Source organism: Chionomys nivalis, chromosome 17 (genome assembly GCF_950005125.1).
Source record: "Chionomys nivalis chromosome 17, mChiNiv1.1, whole genome shotgun sequence".
In the NCBI taxonomy this organism is placed as follows: Eukaryota; Metazoa; Chordata; class Mammalia; order Rodentia; family Cricetidae; genus Chionomys; species Chionomys nivalis.
The window spans coordinates 55,353,249-55,371,934 of record NC_080102.1 but is presented as its reverse complement, the minus strand read 5'-3'; the positions used below and the strand labels follow the sequence as shown (position 1 = coordinate 55,371,934).

General features: G+C 42.3%; 1 protein-coding gene across 1 annotated transcript; it reads left to right on the top strand.

Annotated features, from left to right (window-relative positions):
• LOC130889086 (60S ribosomal protein L23a-like) lies at positions 1–509 on the top strand. The gene has a single exon (XM_057792616.1). It carries the CDS (start codon positions 1–3, stop codon positions 469–471), a length of 471 nt encoding a protein of 156 aa, XP_057648599.1. The 3' UTR covers positions 472–509.
• The last annotated feature ends 18,177 nt before the right edge of the window (positions 510–18,686 follow it).

The following is an 18,686-nucleotide window of genomic DNA, read 5'->3' as shown; positions in this document are numbered from 1 at the left end:
ATGGCGCTGAAAGCGAAGAAGGAAGCTCCTGCCCCTCCCAAAGCCGAAGCTAAAGCGAAGGCCTTGAAAGCCAAGAAGGCAGTGCTGAAAGGCGTCCACAGCCACAAAAAGAAGAAGATCCGCACATCGCCCACCTTTCGGCGGCCCAAGACCCTGCGGCTACGAAGGCAGCCTAAAAACCCCCAGAAGAGCGCGCCCAGGAGGAACAAGCTTGACCACTATGCCATCATCAAATTCCCCCTGACCACCGAGTCAGCCATGAAGAAGATAGAAGACAACAACACGCTTGTGTTCATTGTGGATGTCAAGGCTAACAAGCACCAGATCAAACAGGCTGTGAAGAAACTCTATGACATCGATGTGGCCAAAGTCAACACCCTCATAAGGCCCGATGGAGAGAAGAAGGCGTATGTTCGGTTGGCTCCTGATTATGATGCTCTGGATGTTGCCAACAAAATTGGAATCATCTAAACTGAGCCCAGCCGGCTAATTCTAAATATACACTTTTTCACCATAAAAAAAAAAAAAGAAGTGGGCTGCTAATGTAAACTCTATTAACAGCATTAGAATTGAGTAATGATTAAATACTAGAAGAATTGTGAAACACAAGGCAGAAAAGATTCTAATTTTCTTAAAGAACCTGAAGTATGAATGTTTAGAGCTACTCCAATGAGGGTCAGTTTGACATGAGGGGCTCAGTAGACACAACTTCTCTTATGTTAGAGAATTTATGTTCTCTTATGAAGGCAGTTTGTAGGAATATAAAAATTAAAGTTGCTGGATCAGACACAATGATATTTTATTTATATTTTAATAAATAAAGCTGGCCTGAAGACCAGAGGGTAAAACTAAGCCACAGAGGCCAGGCAGTGGTGCCACACACCTTTAATCCCAGGATTTGAGAGGTAGAGGCAGATGGAGCTCTGTGAGTAGAAGGCCACCTTGGGTTGCACAAGATCAATGGGAAACAGATCCAAGTGGTGGTGGCTCACACCTTTAATCCCAGAACTAAGAAGTCACATTCCTTTAATCCCAGCACTAAAGGAGAATATAAGATGGGAGGAGTGAAAAGCTCAGGGCTCAGTCTGTGGTTGCCCAGCCTTGGTAGAGCTAAGACTTCTCTAGTGGCTTGGTTGTTTTGCTTTTCTGATCTTCAGTTTGAACCCCAATATCTGTCTCTGGGTTTTTATTATTCATGATACACATACATTTTATCCCTTGGACAATGGAAAAAAGAAAATCTTTATATATAATCTAATAACATTTAAATGAATTGTATTCCATAGTTGTTAGCAAAACCGTGACTTCTAAGTAATGAACTTATATATTTAACCAAGACGAGTCCAAGAAAGATGTTGAAGGTAGGTCCCGGCTTCTTGTCACTGATTGTTGTGGCTTAAATATTTGTATCTCCTCCAAACTTTGTATTGACACAATTCCCAATGCAACAGTTTTGATAGGTAGGGCTTTTAGCAAGTGATCACATGTGATTGGATAGGGTCAGTCTTCCATGGGTAGGATCAATGTCTTACTGAAGGTCTGGAAGAGCTAGCTATGGACTTTCTCCTTTCTAGGTTTTTTTTTTTTTTTGCCATTTGAAGACAGAGTATTTTTCATTCTTCTCGCATATATCATATCCTGATCATAGTTTCCCCACCCTCCACTCCTCCTAGTATTTCCCAAATCTTCCACCTCCTTTCCCCTAGATCCATTCCTTCTTCTTCCCCTTCAAAAAAAAAAAAAAAAAAAAAAAAACCCAAAAGAAAAAAAGAAAGTAAAAGAAAAAAAAAAAAGAGCAGGCCCACCAGGACTATCAGCTAAACATGGCATAACAAGTTACAATAAGACTAGGCACTAACTCTCTTGTCAGGGCTGGATGAAGCAACCCCAATAGGAGGAAAAGGGTCCCAAGAACAGGCAAAAGAGTCAAGACACCCCCACCACTCCCATTGTTAGGAGTCCTATGGTGGAAAGATATTTATGTAGTTGCATATAAACTTGAGGTAGGTTACAGAAGTTAGAGGTGAAGGGGAGGTAAAGAAATTAGTGGGATCTATTTGCAGGTCAAAGCAGGTTTCAGGTGGATGCTTTCTCGTGGATGTCTTTTGTGGCTGTGCGCGTGATCTGCCTGGGGAATGGACTATGGTATGAGCTAAACTAGAATGTAGTGTCTCATTCAGATTCATCTGATGCTCTGTTTTGGAACATTGCTGTGGGCAGAATGGGAATAGCTCCAGGGCTCTTTCCAGTTTTTTCCCCCTAAACTCTTGAATAGGCATGAACAGGTGTGTAACAGGCTCCCAGACTTTAGAAGGCCCTCAGACCTTAGCACAGCTGACACCATGATGGAAGTACTGTTCATGCTTCAGAACCCAGCATGTAGGGTTCATGCCAAACAAGAACAAAGATTTAATCCATCAAAGTGCATAGTTATGGGAAAGTCCCCAAATGTACTAACCTTGTTTTTTGGCTTCTGTAGTTCTTCTTCTGAAGTATGTTAAGCTAGGATGGAGATTTTTTTCTTATTTTTAATTGATTTTATTGAGCTATACATTTTTCTCTGCCCCCTCTTTTCCTCTCCCCTCCCCTTCAACCCTCTCCCATGGTCCCCTTGCTCCCAGTTTACTCAGGAGGTCTTGTCTTTTTCTACTTCCCATGTAGATTAGATCTATATATATATCTCCTAGGGTCCTCATTGTTGTCTAGGCTCTCTGGGATTGTAAACTGTAGGCTGGTTTTCTTTGTTTTATGTCTAAAAGCCACTTATGAGTGAGTACTTATGATATTTGTCTTTCTGGGTTTGGATTATCTCATTCAATATAATGTTTTCTAGATCCACTCATTTGCCTGCAAATTTCAAGATGTCATTATTTTTTCTGGTGTGTAAATGTAACACATTTTCCTTATCCATTCTTTGGTTGAGGGCATTTAGGTTGTTTCCAGGTACTGGTTATGACAAACAATGAACATAGTTGAGCACATGTCCTTGTGGTACGATTGAGTATCCTTTGGATATATACCCAAAAGTAGACTTGCTGGGTCTTGAGGAAGGTTGTTTCCTAAATTTCTGAGAAATCGGCACACTGACATCCAAAGGGACTGTACCAGTTTGCACTCTGACCAGCAACAGAAGAGTGTTCCCTTTACCCCACAACCTCTCCAGCATAAATTGTTATTAGTGTTTTTGATCTTGATCGTTCTTACAGGTGTAAGATGAAATCTCAGAGTTGTTTTGATTTGCATTTCTCTGATGACTAAGAATGTTAAGCATTTCCTTAAGTGTCTTTCAGTCATCTTAGATTCCTCTGTTGAGAGTTCTCTGTTTAGGTCTGTACTCCATTTTTTTTATTGGATTATTTGTTCTTTTGATGACCAATTTTTGAGTTCTTTGAATATTTTAGAGATCAGACCACTGTCTGATATGGGGTTAGTGAGGATCTTTTCCCATTCTGTAGGCTGTCATTTTGTCTTGTTGACTATGCATGTCCTTTGCTTTACAGAAATTTTTCAGTTTCAGGTCCCATTTATTGTTTCTCTCAGTGTCTGTGCTACTGGTGTTATATTTAGGAAGTGGTCTCCTATGCCAATGCATTCACTTTCTCTTCTGTTGAGGTCTTTGATCCATTTGGACTTGAGTTTTGTGCATGGTGATAGCTATGTATCTATTTTCATTCTTCTACATGTTGAAATCCAATTATGCCAGCATTATTTGTTGAATATGTTTTTTTTTCCATTTGATATTTTTTGCTTCTTTGTCAGAAATCAGGTGTTCGTAGGTGTGGATTAATATGTGGGTCTTCGATTTGGTTGAATTGGTCCTCCTGTCTGTTCTTATGCCAATACCAGGCTGTTTTCAGTACTGAAGCTCTATAGTAGAGTTTGAAGTCAGGAATTGTGATGCCTCCAGAAATTCCTTTATTGTACAGGATTGTTTTGACTATCCTTGGTTTTTTGCTTTTCCATATGAAGTTGGGTAGTGTTCCTTTAAGGTCTGTGAAGAATTTTGGGGGGCATTGCATTGAATCTGTAGATCGCTTTTGATAAGATTGCCATTTTTAGTATGTTAATTCTGCCTACACAAGCGCATGGGAGATTTTTCCATTTTCTGGTGTCTTCTTCAATTTCTTTCTTCAAAGATTTAAAATTCTTGTCATTCAGGTCTTCCACTTGTTTGGTTAGAGTTACTCTGAGATATTTTATGTTATTTGTGGCTATTGTGAAGGGTAATGTTTCTCTGATTTCTTTCTCAGCTCATTTATCATCTGTGTAAAGGAGGGCTACTGACTTTTTGAGTTAATCTTGTATCCTGCTATATTACTAAAAGTGTTTATGAGCTGTAAAAGTTCCTTGGTAGAAATCTTGGGATCGCTTATGTAAACTATCATGTCATCAGCAAATAGTGAGAGTTTGATTTCTTCTTTTCCAATTTGTATCCCCTTGATCTCCCTTTGGTGTCTTATTGCTCTAGCTTGGACTTCAAGAACTATATTGAATAGACATCGAGAGAATAGAAAACCTTGTCTTGTTTCTGATTTCAGTGGGATCTCTGGGAGTTTCTCTCCTTTTAGTTTGATGTTGGCTGTTGGCTTGGTATGTATTGTCTTTATTATTTTTTAGGTATGTTTCTTGTATCCCTGCTCTCACCAAGACATTTATCATGAAGGGATGTTGTATTTTGTCAAAGGTTTTTTTTCAGCATCTAATGAGGTTATCATGGGGTTTTTATTTTTCAGTTTGTTAATATGGTGGATTACATTGACAGATTTTTGTATGTTGAACCATTCCTGCATCTTTGGGATGAAGCTTACTTGAATATGGTAGTTAATTTTCTGATGTTTTTTTTGGATTTGGTTTGCCAGTATTTTGTGAGATTGGTCTGTAATTCTCTTTCTTAGTAATGTCTTTATGTGGTTTTGGTACCAGGGTAATTGTAGTCTCATAAAAAGAGTTTGGCAATGTTCCTTCTGTTTCTATTGTGTGAAACAATTTGAGGAGTATTAATATTAGTTCTTCTTTGAAAATCTTGTAGAATTCTGAGCTGAAACCATCTGGTCCTGTTTTTTTTTTTTTTTTTTTTTGGGTTAGGAGACTTTTGATGACTGCTTCTATTTCTTTAGTGTTCTACATCTATTCATATGCTTATGTAGTCTTGATTTAATTTTGGTAAGTGATATTTATCCAGGAATTTGTCCATTTCCTTTAAGTTTTCCTATTTTTGTGGAGTACAGGTTTTCAAAATATAACCTAACGATTCTCTGGATTTCCTCTGTTATGTCACCTTTTCATTCCTGATTTTGTTAATTTGGATATTCTCTCTCTGCGTTTTGGTTAGTTTGGATAAAGTTTTGTCTGTTTTATTGATTTTCTTGTAGAACCAACTCTGTGCCTCATTGATTCTTTGTATTGTTTTCTTTGTTTCTATTTTGTTGATTTCAACTCTCAGTTTAATTATTTCCTGGTGTCTAGTCCTCCTGGGTAAGTTTGCTTCTTTTTGTTCTGGAGTTCTCAGGTGTCTAGCTATCAGTCTGGTTCCCCAAACCTAAAGGCAGAAGCCATTTTCCAAGACCTCAGTACTACCACACAGGTTCCTTAATTTTTTATCTATAGCTATCTACTCTATCTACTCTATCTATCTATCTATCTATCTATCTATCTATCTATCTATCTATCTATCTATCTATCTATCTATCTATCTATCTATCTATTGATCTATCTCTATCACCTATCTATCTATTGATCTATCTATCTATCTATCTATCTATCTATCTATCTATCTATCTACCTACCTACCTACCTATCATCTTTTGTGGTTTTTACCTTGGCTTTTATATTAAATTGCATCTTTCTGTCCCATAGTCTATTCTGAGACTCTAAATATATGTTAGATTTTATCGTTTTCAATAAAATTTTCATTACTGTATGTTGTATTTTCTTGACATTTTTCTTATATTTCAATTTGACACTTTTCTCAGCTTCTCTTTTTGCTCCTAATCTGCTTATTTTCAATATTATGTTTCCAAATTTTCTTTTTTTCCTTGCTTTTGTAGAAACCCTCTATTTTGTTCTCTCCTCTCTCAAACAAATTGGAGTCTCCAGTATGATATTAGTCACTTGTAAATATGCTTCTACAGTTTTTTCTTCTCTTTTGGTCATGATTCTATTTTGAGGAAGATTTGACATTTTTTAATGCAACTGAATCATTGTGTTCTCATACTGCAGAAAGGCTCTAGTTTGGCATAACCTCAGAGGCAGGTAATTCTTTAAAATTGTCACAGCATATACACTTACTGGGTCATGAGTTTCACTATGGCCTTTGTGCAGTGTATCATGTACTTCCATTCTGTCCACCCCATTGACCTCTTTTCTCCTCCCCTCCACCCACTGCTGGTTTCCTTCCTCTTCTTCCAAGTTCACCCTCTCTGCTTTTAGGGATAGAAGAACCAGAGCATATTTTAAATACGGTTAAGCTAACATGAAAACAGAGAACTTCTGTATCTGGTTTTTGTTTTTAACCAGCATTTACTGTGGATTATCATGTGATGTTCCCTAGTAATTCTATCTTAATTAATTAGTTAAAATTTGCCTTCTAACTAACACCAGGTCAGTATATAAGGAGGTGAACAATTTTAGAACCTACTGTATCCTTCTAGCGCATTCCACTTGTTGTACGGGCTGCGTGGCTGTCCTAGTTAGGGTTCTGCTGCTGCGATGAAACGCTGTGATCAAAAGCAAGCTGGGGAGGAAAGGGTTTATTTGGCTTACACTTCCAGATCATAGGCATCATCAGAGGAAGTCAGGACAGGAGGCAGGCGCTGATACAGTGGCCATGGAGAGGTGCTGCTTACAGCTTGATTTCCCTGGCTTGCTCAGCCTGCTGGGTCCTCCCCCATTGATCACTAATTGAGAAAATGCCCTACAGCTGGCTCTCGTGGGCACATTTCCTTAACCGATGCTCCTTCTTCTCTGATGACTCTAGCTTGTGTCAAGTTGACACAGAAAACCAGCTAGTACCGTGACAAGCTCTCACTCCTGTGGTTACATTCTATGCCGTATAGTTATTTAATATGTTGTGTTCTGATTCTGTTTCTAAAAGAAACAAAAGTTGTCTTATTGCATATGTCTTACTTAACATATGCATTTATATTTACAAAATCCAAGGAGTATAGGAAATTCTGTTGGACTAGGCAGTCCTCTCATGTGGCGACAAATATGGGGAAATGGTACCTTGAGACTATTTGGGACACAATGTGTTAGACATGAAAAGAGCCTTTGGTTCTCACGCCTGAGGCCTTTTTTCTACACACAAAATACATCCATTCTGTCCACCCCATTGGCCTCTTTTCTCCTCCCCTCCACCCACTGCTGGTTTCCTTCCTCTTCTTCAAAGTTCACCCTCTCTGCTTTTAGGAATAGAAGAACCAGACCATATTTTATTTTTTTTTAAATATTTATTATGTATACAATATTCTGTCCGTGTGTATGCCTACAGGCCAGAAGAGGGCACCAGACCCCATTACAGATGGTTGTGAGCCACCATGTGATTGCTGGGAATTGAACTCAGGACCTTTGGAAGAGCAGGCAGTGCTCTTAACCTCTGAGCCATCTCTCCAACCCCCCAGACCATATTTTAAATATGGTTAAGCTAACATGAAAACAGAGAACCTTGAGAAGAAGAACAGGAGACAGAGAATGAGCGTACAAGCTGTGGCTCAGGTTTCCTCCCATTGCTGGGAGCTGTGGCTCAAGGGCTCTATCATCACATCCCACAACTCAGGAAGAACCAAGATGACATTTGTTTACATTACATTTATTTCCTCCAGTGTTTATCTGCTGGATTCTTTGCTTGGCAGTTCGGATGTGCCTGGTTCTCGGTTGATTTCCAAGTTCCTAGTTGCTGTTGTAGATTCTGGTGCTGAGGATGTCTGTCTCACAATCGTTGTTTCTCAGGCAACCGAGCTGAGCCCTGGAAGATAATGCTAGTCAGGTATCATGGAAGATGTACCTGTGGTCATGTGACCAGCTTCAGGCTCCCATCCAGACATCCAACATAAATCAAGGGAAGAGAACTATTACTATAAACTGAGTGCCTGAGCAGACCCAGCTCAGCATCCTTGTCATTATGCACTTGTTTCACCAACAGGAAAGAGTTCTGTCTCCATATCTAAATCAAAAGTGGGTTTTAAGAGATGACAAAAGCTTTTTGACTAAAGTTGCCCTTTTCGAATGATGTAATCTTATTTTGAATATAAGAATTTGTGTGTATTTTGATTATTTATTGGGAAATGGGATACATGATTTCAAAGGGGACACCTAAGAAAATACATAGTCACTGCATTAAGACTCAGGCAGATGTAGTCAGTTTTTCCCATCACATCAGGCTGTGTCTTGAGGATTCTCTGAGAGCCCTGGAGGTGGTCAGAGAGGCAAGCATCTGAGGGGGTCTCCTGCATATGGGGTTAGGGATCAAATGAGCCTAAGGAGTGTTAAGAGAGTTGAGGAATTGGCTTGTTGGCTAAACAGTGTCAGTAAGGGTGCACCACACTCAACTGCATTATTACAAAGAATCTCAAGTCAACTGAGTTACTTTACACATTTATATTTTTACCCGTAGACAAATGCTCCTCTCACCTTGAATCAGAGAAGTCTCTCTGCAATAAACAGTGATTAATGAACAGATGCATGGCCACTCAAGGTGCTCAAAGGGACTGTGACAGTTGAGTGCTCAGCTCTAAACAGAATATTCATACCCCCCGCCCCGCTAAGGCTTAGGGAACACTGCAGAAAAGGGGGAGGGAAGAACATAGGAGTTGAAAGACAGAGAAAATGGCTGTCAGACACTGTTTTATGGGCCCATATGACACAGCCAATATGGCCATGACGTCATAGCAGTTATGGATGCCTACAGGAAACCTACACAAGACTTTGCCTATTGAGAGTCAGTTATGAGTTGGGGATGATGGAACCCCACCTCTACCGATTGAACTATTGAATTCTGGGGGAGAGGCAATCATTTTTTTTTCAGTTGTGTACCCACTGAAGAGTCCACCAGGCTCTGGAGGATAATTCTAAACCCATGACCACACAAACAACTCTGGATAAACTCAGTTGATCTCAACAAAACATCAGCAACAAAAGTCATGAGTGTGGAAAGGAAGACTGCAGAGAGGAGCATATTAGAAGGCAGGGAAGACTAGAGAGGAGGTTATATGCTGTGTAAAACTGTCAAAGAGCAAACTTGATAAAAGAAGCCTGTTTAGCATGTCTATTTAGTGTTTGACTCTTGATAGTGAATTAAGTCCCTGAAGCAGCACGAGTCTCTAAAACAGTCTGTAAAGAAACGGTGGCTTCACGTTCATTAGGATTTTAACATCTCCCCTGTTCCATTTCTTTAGCTCTTGTTTTGAACACTCTTTTCTATACAGAACCATCTATGGCTGGCACATTATGTTATGTGTTGACCAAGGAGATCAAAAGAACACGGGCTGATCCTGCCCTCACGTGTCTGTTTTTTCAACTTCATCACCTTTGCTCTGGACTATCCTTGCTTGCTAGGGTGTTCCTTTGCCATGTCGTCAAGAGTGCCTAGGGAGTCTGGGTTCCTGCTATGTATAGCAGGGTGATCAGGAAGGGTAGGCAGGAAAGGGTATTTGAGTAAATACCTGGAAGAAACACAGGAATACTTCCTTGATGACAAAGTTAGAGTCTAGGGTAGAAGGCTGGTGGTCATCGACTTAACATTTCGGGTTGTAGGAATGGCTTCTGATGGCTGCTCTCCAGAGTTGAGCTGTGATCTTTCTTTGGGGCTGTAGAGAAATCTGGAGGCCTGAAGCTTCTGTACCACATAAGGGGAATGGTAGATCATGAAGGAATGATATCCCAGTCTTCCTACCCCCTTCCCATTCTCTGCTGTCTTTGAGGATTCATGCCAGCAGCAGAAATGGGCATCATTGATTCTGGGCTTCCAATTTCATGAGGTAAAATGCCCTTGTTGGGCATTAGGATTAAGGGTCATAAGTCATCATGGCCAATTAGGTTCATTAGGAAAATGCCTCTGGCTTGGTTCAGAGGGATATTAACATTAGATGATAGATTTAGAGGAGTTTTGGTCAATCATTATTATTCCTCATAGCAAAGGTTTATAATAATTAAATTTAGAGTTTCTGTAAAAACTTATTGCATATCAGTGTTCCTTACATGGTTAGCACTGATCAAGTTAAAGAATAATTACCAGTCTGCTTCAAAGGGTATGCTTGTGCTGTTTGTGGGGGTATAGACCTGTAATTCTAGCCAGGTAGGAAGCCGAGGCGGGCAGATTCTAAGCTCAAGGCCTATTGAGGCTACTGAATGAATTTGAGGCCAGCCCGGGCAACTTTGTTAGACCACACTTCAAAATGAAAAGTGTGAAAAGAGAGCTGGAGATACAGCTCCCTTGTAGAGCATTTGCCCAGCAAGCACAGAGCCCTGGGTTCAAGACCCCATGCTGTGAAAAGTGAATATATAATAGTTGGAATGACTTTGTCTTGTAAGACCAGCATTCCGAGAGGGACAAATTGTGTTTCTATGGGATCTAGAGAGCTTACCTTTTCCAGTTCTTGGTTTAGACAGGGCTTACCTGAAACATATCAAACAGATTTTTTAAAAATATCTTTTTAAAAATCTACCTGAAGTATATAATGCTATAGTCTTTTTTCATTACTCACCAAAAATTTTCAGGTGTTGCTGTTGGAAGTCATTCGTGGTGCTTAAATTAAATCTCTAGATGGTGGCTGGATCTTTTTCCCTAGTCTGTGCCCAGTATTGGGGCACAGGACTGTCAAGCTTCCGTTACTTTATTTTACAACATGCTAAGGAAGCCCTTGATTCCTCCTCATTCTTCATGACTTTTCTTTTCAATTCATCGTCTTTCTATGTGACCTTATCATTAGCTGTGACATCATATGGGAGGCAGAGGGACAGAGACTCAGAATCCAAGCCCATTCTCTGGTTCGATGAGAATTTCCCAAAATCTGTTCTGATGAGATAGATCCAGGTCTGACCGTGGGATTTCAGGAAGGATGGAGAAAGAAGCCCCGACTTCGCTGCTCACCACCAGTTGAGAGTGAGGGAGGACCAACTCACGCTCTGTCAGGAGGGCATGTGTCATAGCTATAGGCTTCTCAAGGCAGGCTCATAGCTAACTACATTTCTGGCCACCATACCCATATCCGGGTGGACGCTATTCCTTTTTCCAGACCATCAGAAGAGGGCCACTTACCCTGTCCTGGGGGGTACAGGTGGCACAGATGGCACAGAACGGTTGCTCATGCCTGAGGAAGGAGACATTCTGTTACAGGGGTCTGGAAATCTCTCCCCAGTTGCCAAGCTCACTTTTAGCATTTCCAGTTAAAAGTCTAGCCAGCCAGAGAGGGAGGGGCCAGACTTGTGGCAGCACAGACGCTGTCAGAAGGGTGTAGGGTGTGGCAACAGACTCCAGCGAAACACGGTTAGTTGTGGCATTGGAAATCTCTGCTCAGTCACTGCTGGTAAGTCAACTGCCTCAGTCTCAGATGCTGCTCCTGGAGAAACTATTTCCTGATTTCTTACTTTTTATAGCACTTCTTTTTTTTGGGGGGGGGGTAGTATTAGAAAGTGGTGTGTGTGTGTGTGTGTGTGTGTGTGCGCGCGCGCATGCGCTCATGCACGTGTAGACTAGAGATCAACCTCACATGTTGTTCCTCAGGTGCTGTCTATATTGCTTTTTGAGACAGGATCTCTTACTGGCCTAGAACTCACCAAATAAGAGTCGGACAGCAAGCCCCAAGGATCCGCTGACCTTCACCGCCCCATTGCTGAGATTGCAAGCACATGTATTCACACTGAGCTTTTAAAGCTGGGCTTGAAATCAGGTCCTCATGCTTTCTGGCAAGTACTTTACTGACAGAATTCTCCCTAGTCTGTGTAATTTATTTTACTTGGGACAGGATATGATGTATCCTAGGATGATCTTGAACTCATATGTAGCCAAGGGTGGCCTTGAACTCTTGATCCTCCTGTCTCCTCAGTGTTTGTGAATTATAGGCATTATGTAATGCAAAGTATTGATCTCAGAATTTTGAGCATGCAAGCTGAAAACTCTTACCAATTGAGCTACATTTTCAGCTATGGAAAACGGATATTTTTCATCAATCAAAATTTATCACCTGTTCCCCTTTAGGAAACAGAATAGCAATAGGAGCAGTTATATCCTAAGCCAATGTTCAGCTTGATGGGCAGGAAGCCAGTCCAGCTGTGATCCAGATAGTGAATCTTCAGATGAGACTTTGGGATAAACCCCTTACTCTCAAATTCTACGCCTTATTGCCGCAGCCAAATCTTTTTTTTTTCTCATTTTTTTTTATTCTTTTTTAATTAAAATTTCCAACTGCTCCCCGTTTCCCATTTCCCTCCCCCTCCTCCCACATATTGCCCCCTCCCCCCGCTCCCCTCCCCCTATCCCCACTCCACTTCTCCTCCCCCCAGTCCACTCCCCCTCCCTCTTGACATCTTTTTTTTTTACCTCGAATCCGAGCATCTTCCTGAAGCTGAAAGAGAATGAGGATTCAGTGGTCAGAGACTTAGAAGGCTGGTACCCCTGAGTCTTCATCGTGCTGACCAGATGTAGAGGTGTCTAACTGTGGGACACAGGCATATGGTGTGGTGGCTTGAAAGCAAATGCCCCCCCAAAAGAGTGCACTACTAGGAGGTGTGACCTTGTTGGAGTAGCTCTGGTTTTATTGGAGGAGGTGTGTCACTGTGGAGGCGGGCTTTGAGGTCCCATATATGCTAAAGCCATACCCAGTGTGTCAGTTCACTTCCTGTTGCGTTGCCTTTAAGATGGAGACCTCTCAGTTCCTTTCCCAGCACCGTGTCTGCCTGCATGCTGCCATGTCCGGCCGTGATGATAATGGACTAAACCTCTGAATCTGTAAGCCACCCCAGTTAAATGTTTTCCTTTATAAGAGTTGCTGTGGTCATGGTGTTTCCTCACAGCAATAGAAATCCCAACTAAGATCTATGGGTGGAACTTTATGTTCCTTAAAAGCTGAGTTTGTATCCCTCAAAAACTGGCTGCTCCAGATAATGCCTTATCTACAACACGGCCAGTAGATGCAGGCTAATAAAATAGAGCTCAGAGACACAGCACATTACTTAGCAGCCTGATGGCACATACAAAGAGCTTACTTATTTTCTTCCAGCTTTTCTGCTTTGACTTTTATCCCCCCTTTTGATTTTCTCATTGCTGTGAAATAATTCTTTTCTACACTATTAATATGTATTACTCTCATTGGTTAATAAAAAGCTGACAGGCCATTAGCTGGGCAGGAAATTAGGCAGGAAAGCCAAACTGAGAATGATGGGAAGAAGGAAGGTGTTGTCAGGGGACATCAGCCAACCACTCAGGAAGCAAGACATGCTAAGGGCAGGTAGGAATAAGGATAGGAGAGAGAGAGGGAGGAAGAGGAAGGAAAGGAAGGATGTGCATCAGGGGACTTGGTGGGTCGGAGGTGCCTCAACATTCTGAACAAGCTCAGCCTCTGGGGTAAGGCTGGCAATACAACTCCTGCTTCAGTGTAATGTTTAAATACTTGATCAGTGTTTAGAAAGGAAATTGAACTCTGCAGAGGGGACAAAATTTAGACCTGGGCTACTATAATTCACAGTTAAGAGACACATGGGGACCAGGGCTGTTTACTGTGCTACCCAGAGGGTTCCTCTCAGTGAAGTCCCTGATCAGCATTTCATATGACCACATCAATAATTCTGTTGTGAGAATTTCTGGTAAATCAATTTCTCCCCTGCCCCAGTGTTTTAGTATGGTTCTTCCGAGGGAGTTGCTAGGCAGCGTCTTGCCTCAGTTGGCTGGGGTGACAAGTCAGTCCTCATCATTGAAATGAACACCTTGCTACTAAGTGTTTACATCTCAGCAGGTCGTGGAAGAAAAGGGATGTTTAAAAGCAGGGGATTTAGAGAGTCAAAATTTAACCTCACCTCCTTTTGGATGCCTTTAAAAGCTGTTAGCACCTGGCAGAAGAAAAAGAAATATACACACAAAAGATTAGTATTGCAAACTATCACCTCATCACAGAGGGAACTTACATATAAAATAAAGTTCCCTAACCTCCTAGTTTGTAGTGTATTATTTTATATCATACCTAATTGCTCCAGTGTGTACAGTGTGAATTCCAACAGTCTGGGGCTTTTTAGCCCCAGTAACCACCCACAGTGACTTCAACTCTACATAGATCTTCAGGCCACTGCTCAGTGTGATGAGTGGATATTAGAGATGCATCTAAGGAGGCCTGCGCTGTGCAGAGAAGGTTAGTGAAACTCAACATTGTATTTCATTTCTGTTTAACCAGTCCTCCTTTTGCTGAAACCGAGCACAGCTATTAAAATGTTTCAATCTCCAGCCCCTTGCCCCATTCGCGAACTGTATGGTAGCGCATAGAGCACAGACAGGCATGGTCCGCTACACACACCCATCGCCAGACAGGGGCACTTTAAGAATAATGTCTTAGTGACTTTTCTATTGGTATGAGAAGACACCATGATCAAAGTGACTTATAAGAGAAATAATTTTTATGGGGCTTAAGGTTTCAGAGTGTTAGAGTCTGTGATCATCATGGTAGGGAGCCTGGCAGCACACAGGCAGCCATGGCTAAGAGCTTACATTTTGATCCACAAACAGAGAAAGGTAGGTAGGTAGGTAGGTAGGTAGGTAGGTAGGTAGATAGATAGATAGATAGATAGATAGATAGATAGGATCCAGTGGAAGGATGGATAGAGATAGATATGATCCAGTGGAAGGATGGATAGAGACAGACAGACAGACAGACAGACAGACAGACAGATAGATATGATCCAGTGGAAGGATGGATAGAGATAGATAGATAGATAGATAGATAGATAGATAGATAGATAGTACTAACTAGGAACAGCATGGACTTTTGAAACCTCAAAGTCCACACCCTAGTGACAACTGAGAAGCAAATATTCAAACAGATGAACCTATGAGCCATGCTCATTTGAGCTACCACAGACATCAAGCTAGAGAGAGGCTGAGCAGGGTTTGGAAACTCAACACTGAGCTAGGTACACCGAAGAGGAGAGATGGCGAGGACAGCTCTGGCCTCAGGCACTGGCAGCAGTGTGATGTAATGGTCTACAGCTAAGAGTGTCCTGGAGTGTCTAGCTCAAGGAATGCACAGAAACCTTCTTCACCATGGGTTTTCATCTAAACCCTTGTAGACGGAGGTAGTAAAAACCATCTAAATAGTTAATCTAAACTGGCTCGGAAATGCAGTCACGTTTGTGTTTCCTTTGCATCACTGTGTCCCACTGAACCCCACGGGAGTGACCAAACCTGCCTTACAAGTCTGTGGTGGGCATCCATCCCTGTGAAACATTCAACAGCTGTGAAACAGGAGTCTGGACAGGGCCAGACTGGCAGGTGTTGGGAACTGCACAAACATGTACGGGTATGGGGGGCTTTAGAGGATTTGGGGTTTAAAGAGTGATAGAAAAAGGCGGGAGGGACAGGGTGACCTTCATCACTAATCTGTTTTGCCCACGTTTCTCCCACATGTCACTGTGCTGTCAAAAGCAACCCTGTATACGTACCTGGTCCCATAGGGTTTCAGTGATTGTCAACTCCCTTTCCTGTTGAAACAACAAGACAAACCTTGGCAACATTATTCAAACTCCCCAAGAATCTGACTGGACATGACATGTAAGTGGTGGAATAGAAGATACTTCTTGGAATTGAGGTGAATTTCTAAGAGTTATGCTATTTTTTTCTATAAACACCCAATATACATTTACCTGCTTTATCCACATCCAGGAACCTGCCTGGAACTGTCAGGTATAGAAATGGCATGGGCATTATGACATCCTCACTACACAGCTTTTCTGCCTCCTGACCAGAGCCACCTACCCCCCCCCCACCGAATCCAGGAGTCCCCTAAGAAACCAACACACGTGGTTGTCTTACCCACCTGTGATTTTATTGCCTCTTCAATTGATGTGCTGGAGAGAGGGAGACTTGGGAGGAGAAGCAGAGGGGATAATTTAGAAAAAAAAAAAACTCCATTGTACTAGTGAGAATTCTTAAACTTTAGGAACAGTCATGATCTCACATCTTATGTTCCCCTTAGGGCTCCATCTTCTTGGTAGCTTGACTATTATCCAGAACTTTGAGAATGCCACAGAGCAGCAGAGGTGAAGGCAGCACCTCACCAACCTAGCTACATCCTCCTGCCCATCATAGCTACCTCCTACTCTTGTCTTTCAACTGCCTAGGACCCTTTTGAGGAAGTGCACACAATTATAGAACTGTTGTCTTTCTGTCCCCAGTTGCATTCTAAGCTTCCTTCATGACTTCTGATAGGTTTGGGGTGGAAGCCGAAGAAGAACTTGAAAAACTTTGCTATTCTGGGAAGAGGAACTGAAGTTCTTATTATTTTCTTCAAAAGTCTCACTTATTAGAAAATACAGTTCTGGAGAAAGAAGATGCAAGGGGAAGCGGGTGTTACAGTGCAGAGGCCTCTCTCAGTCAGGGACACAGGGCGTCAAAATAAAACAAGCTATAGGTAAAAAACCAGTAGCACAATGATAGCCCAATAAGGACTTATTCTTAAACATTGCTGTGTTGTGGAATAGAATATTTGCTTAACTGTGTAGAGATGAGTTACATTTGTTTGTTTTGCATTTGTTTAACTATGCAAAGGTGTGTTGCCTGCATAAGGCACCTGATTGGTCTAAAAGCTAGGCAGAGGGATAAGTGGGACTAGTGGGCAGAGAGAAAGGGGAGCCGGCCAGGCATGGAGGAAGCAGGACAGCAGGATGGACAGTATGTAGATGAGGTAAAGGAGCCTTAGGGCAGCACATAGATTAATAGAAATGGGTTAGGTTAAAAAAAAAAGCTGTCTAGAACCAAGCCTAAGCTAAGGTCGAACACTCATAATTAATAAGTGTCCATGTCATGATCTGAGGGCTGGTGGTCCAAGCAAGCCTGCTACACTAGAAGCATGCCAGAGCCAGCCTGGCGAGGGAATGAATGAACACGGGGTAGGTGAGTGACAGAAGGGAGCAGAATGAAGATGGGTGAAACACGGGCAGCCAGTGATCTACCATTCTATTGGCTCCCAATGATCTACCATTCTATTGGCTCCCAACGATCTACCATTCTATTGACTCCCAAACAACCCGATCTCAGGTCTCCTGGCCACATGAGGATTTATGTAGGGATGACATACCAAAGGAACCAGGGGATTGGGAATAATCCAGAAGAGCCAAGGTTTCAGGCACCTCTGGATAGAGCCCCTCAGGTGGGATTGGTGAGAGGCTGAAAGTTGGAGGAAAGACGTTTAAGAACCTGAGGACCCTGGCGGCTCTGTCTAAGGTCCTGCTTGAACTGTTCCTGCCCCAAGAAAGTAGCCTTTCCAAGGGACAGCATGAAGACCTGTAACCCCAGGAAATCTGGGAACACAGAGGATAGCAAAGGATCCCCAAAGAACGGTGAGCCCAGAAGATCTTTACTTAAGAGAGGACTCTTAACGACAAGTTTTCAGGATGCCACAGGGTAGAAACCTCCCTGGGAGTCGTCGGGTGACTCATGGGAAGACCTCTGCTACTCTTATTTCTCCATGGAACCCGAGGACAGCTGTCCCTCACTCCAGTTCAAGCCAAGGCTCTTCTAAAATACCCCAGTTCTTTTCCTGCCATGGGGTTTCATACATCTGTTCCAGGGCATATAGAGAGAACAGAACTAGGGTCCACCCAGGCTTTGTGTTCAGAGTTTTCTTTTTTGTTTTTTTGAGATGGGGTTTCTTTCCTGGAACTAGCTCTTGTAGACCAGGCTGGCCTTGAATTCAGAGATCCACCTGCCTCTGCGTTCCAAGTGTTGGGATTCAAGGCGTGCGCCACCACTGCCCGGAGGTATTCTATTTTTAATTATATGTAGGTGTGTGTGTGTGTGTGTGTGTGTGTGTGTATGGATATGAGTGTGGGTTCCTTTGAAGGCCAGAGGTATCAGATCACCCTGAAACTGGAGTTGCCCTGATTATAAGCTGTTTTGGCATGGGTACTGGGTATTGAACTTGCATATTCCTAACCACTGAGCCGTTTTTTCCCCTCCCACATTGATTTTTTTCTTTTTATTGCTTTATAAATAATACCATTCAAAATTTCCACTTCTTCTCCTCCTCCCATTTCCCTCCTGCTCCCCCACTAACCCTGTTTCCTCCCCCTCCAGTCCTAAGAGAGGGCAGGGTACCCTGCCCTGTCCCACACTGATTTTTTTTTTTTTTTTGATTTTTCGAGACAGGATTTCTCCGTAGCTTTTGGTTCCTGTCCTGGAACTAGCTCTTGTAGACCAGGCTGGCCTCGAACTCACAGAGATCCAGCTGCCTCTGCCTCCCGAGTGCTGGGATTAAAGGCGTGCGCCACCACCGCCCGGCCCCACACTGATTTTTAATCCAGATTCTTTTAAACAGAAATGATGACTAATTATGCTTGGTCATAGCAGTGGGACAGCTTCTCTCTCTCTGTAGTATTGACAGGAAGATAGAGAGACAGAAATGGGAATGGAGAAAAGAGAGGTACACAAGAAGCAGGAGGCAGAGATTCGTGGGAGAATGACCTGAACTTAAGGCAGAAAGAAATGGAGC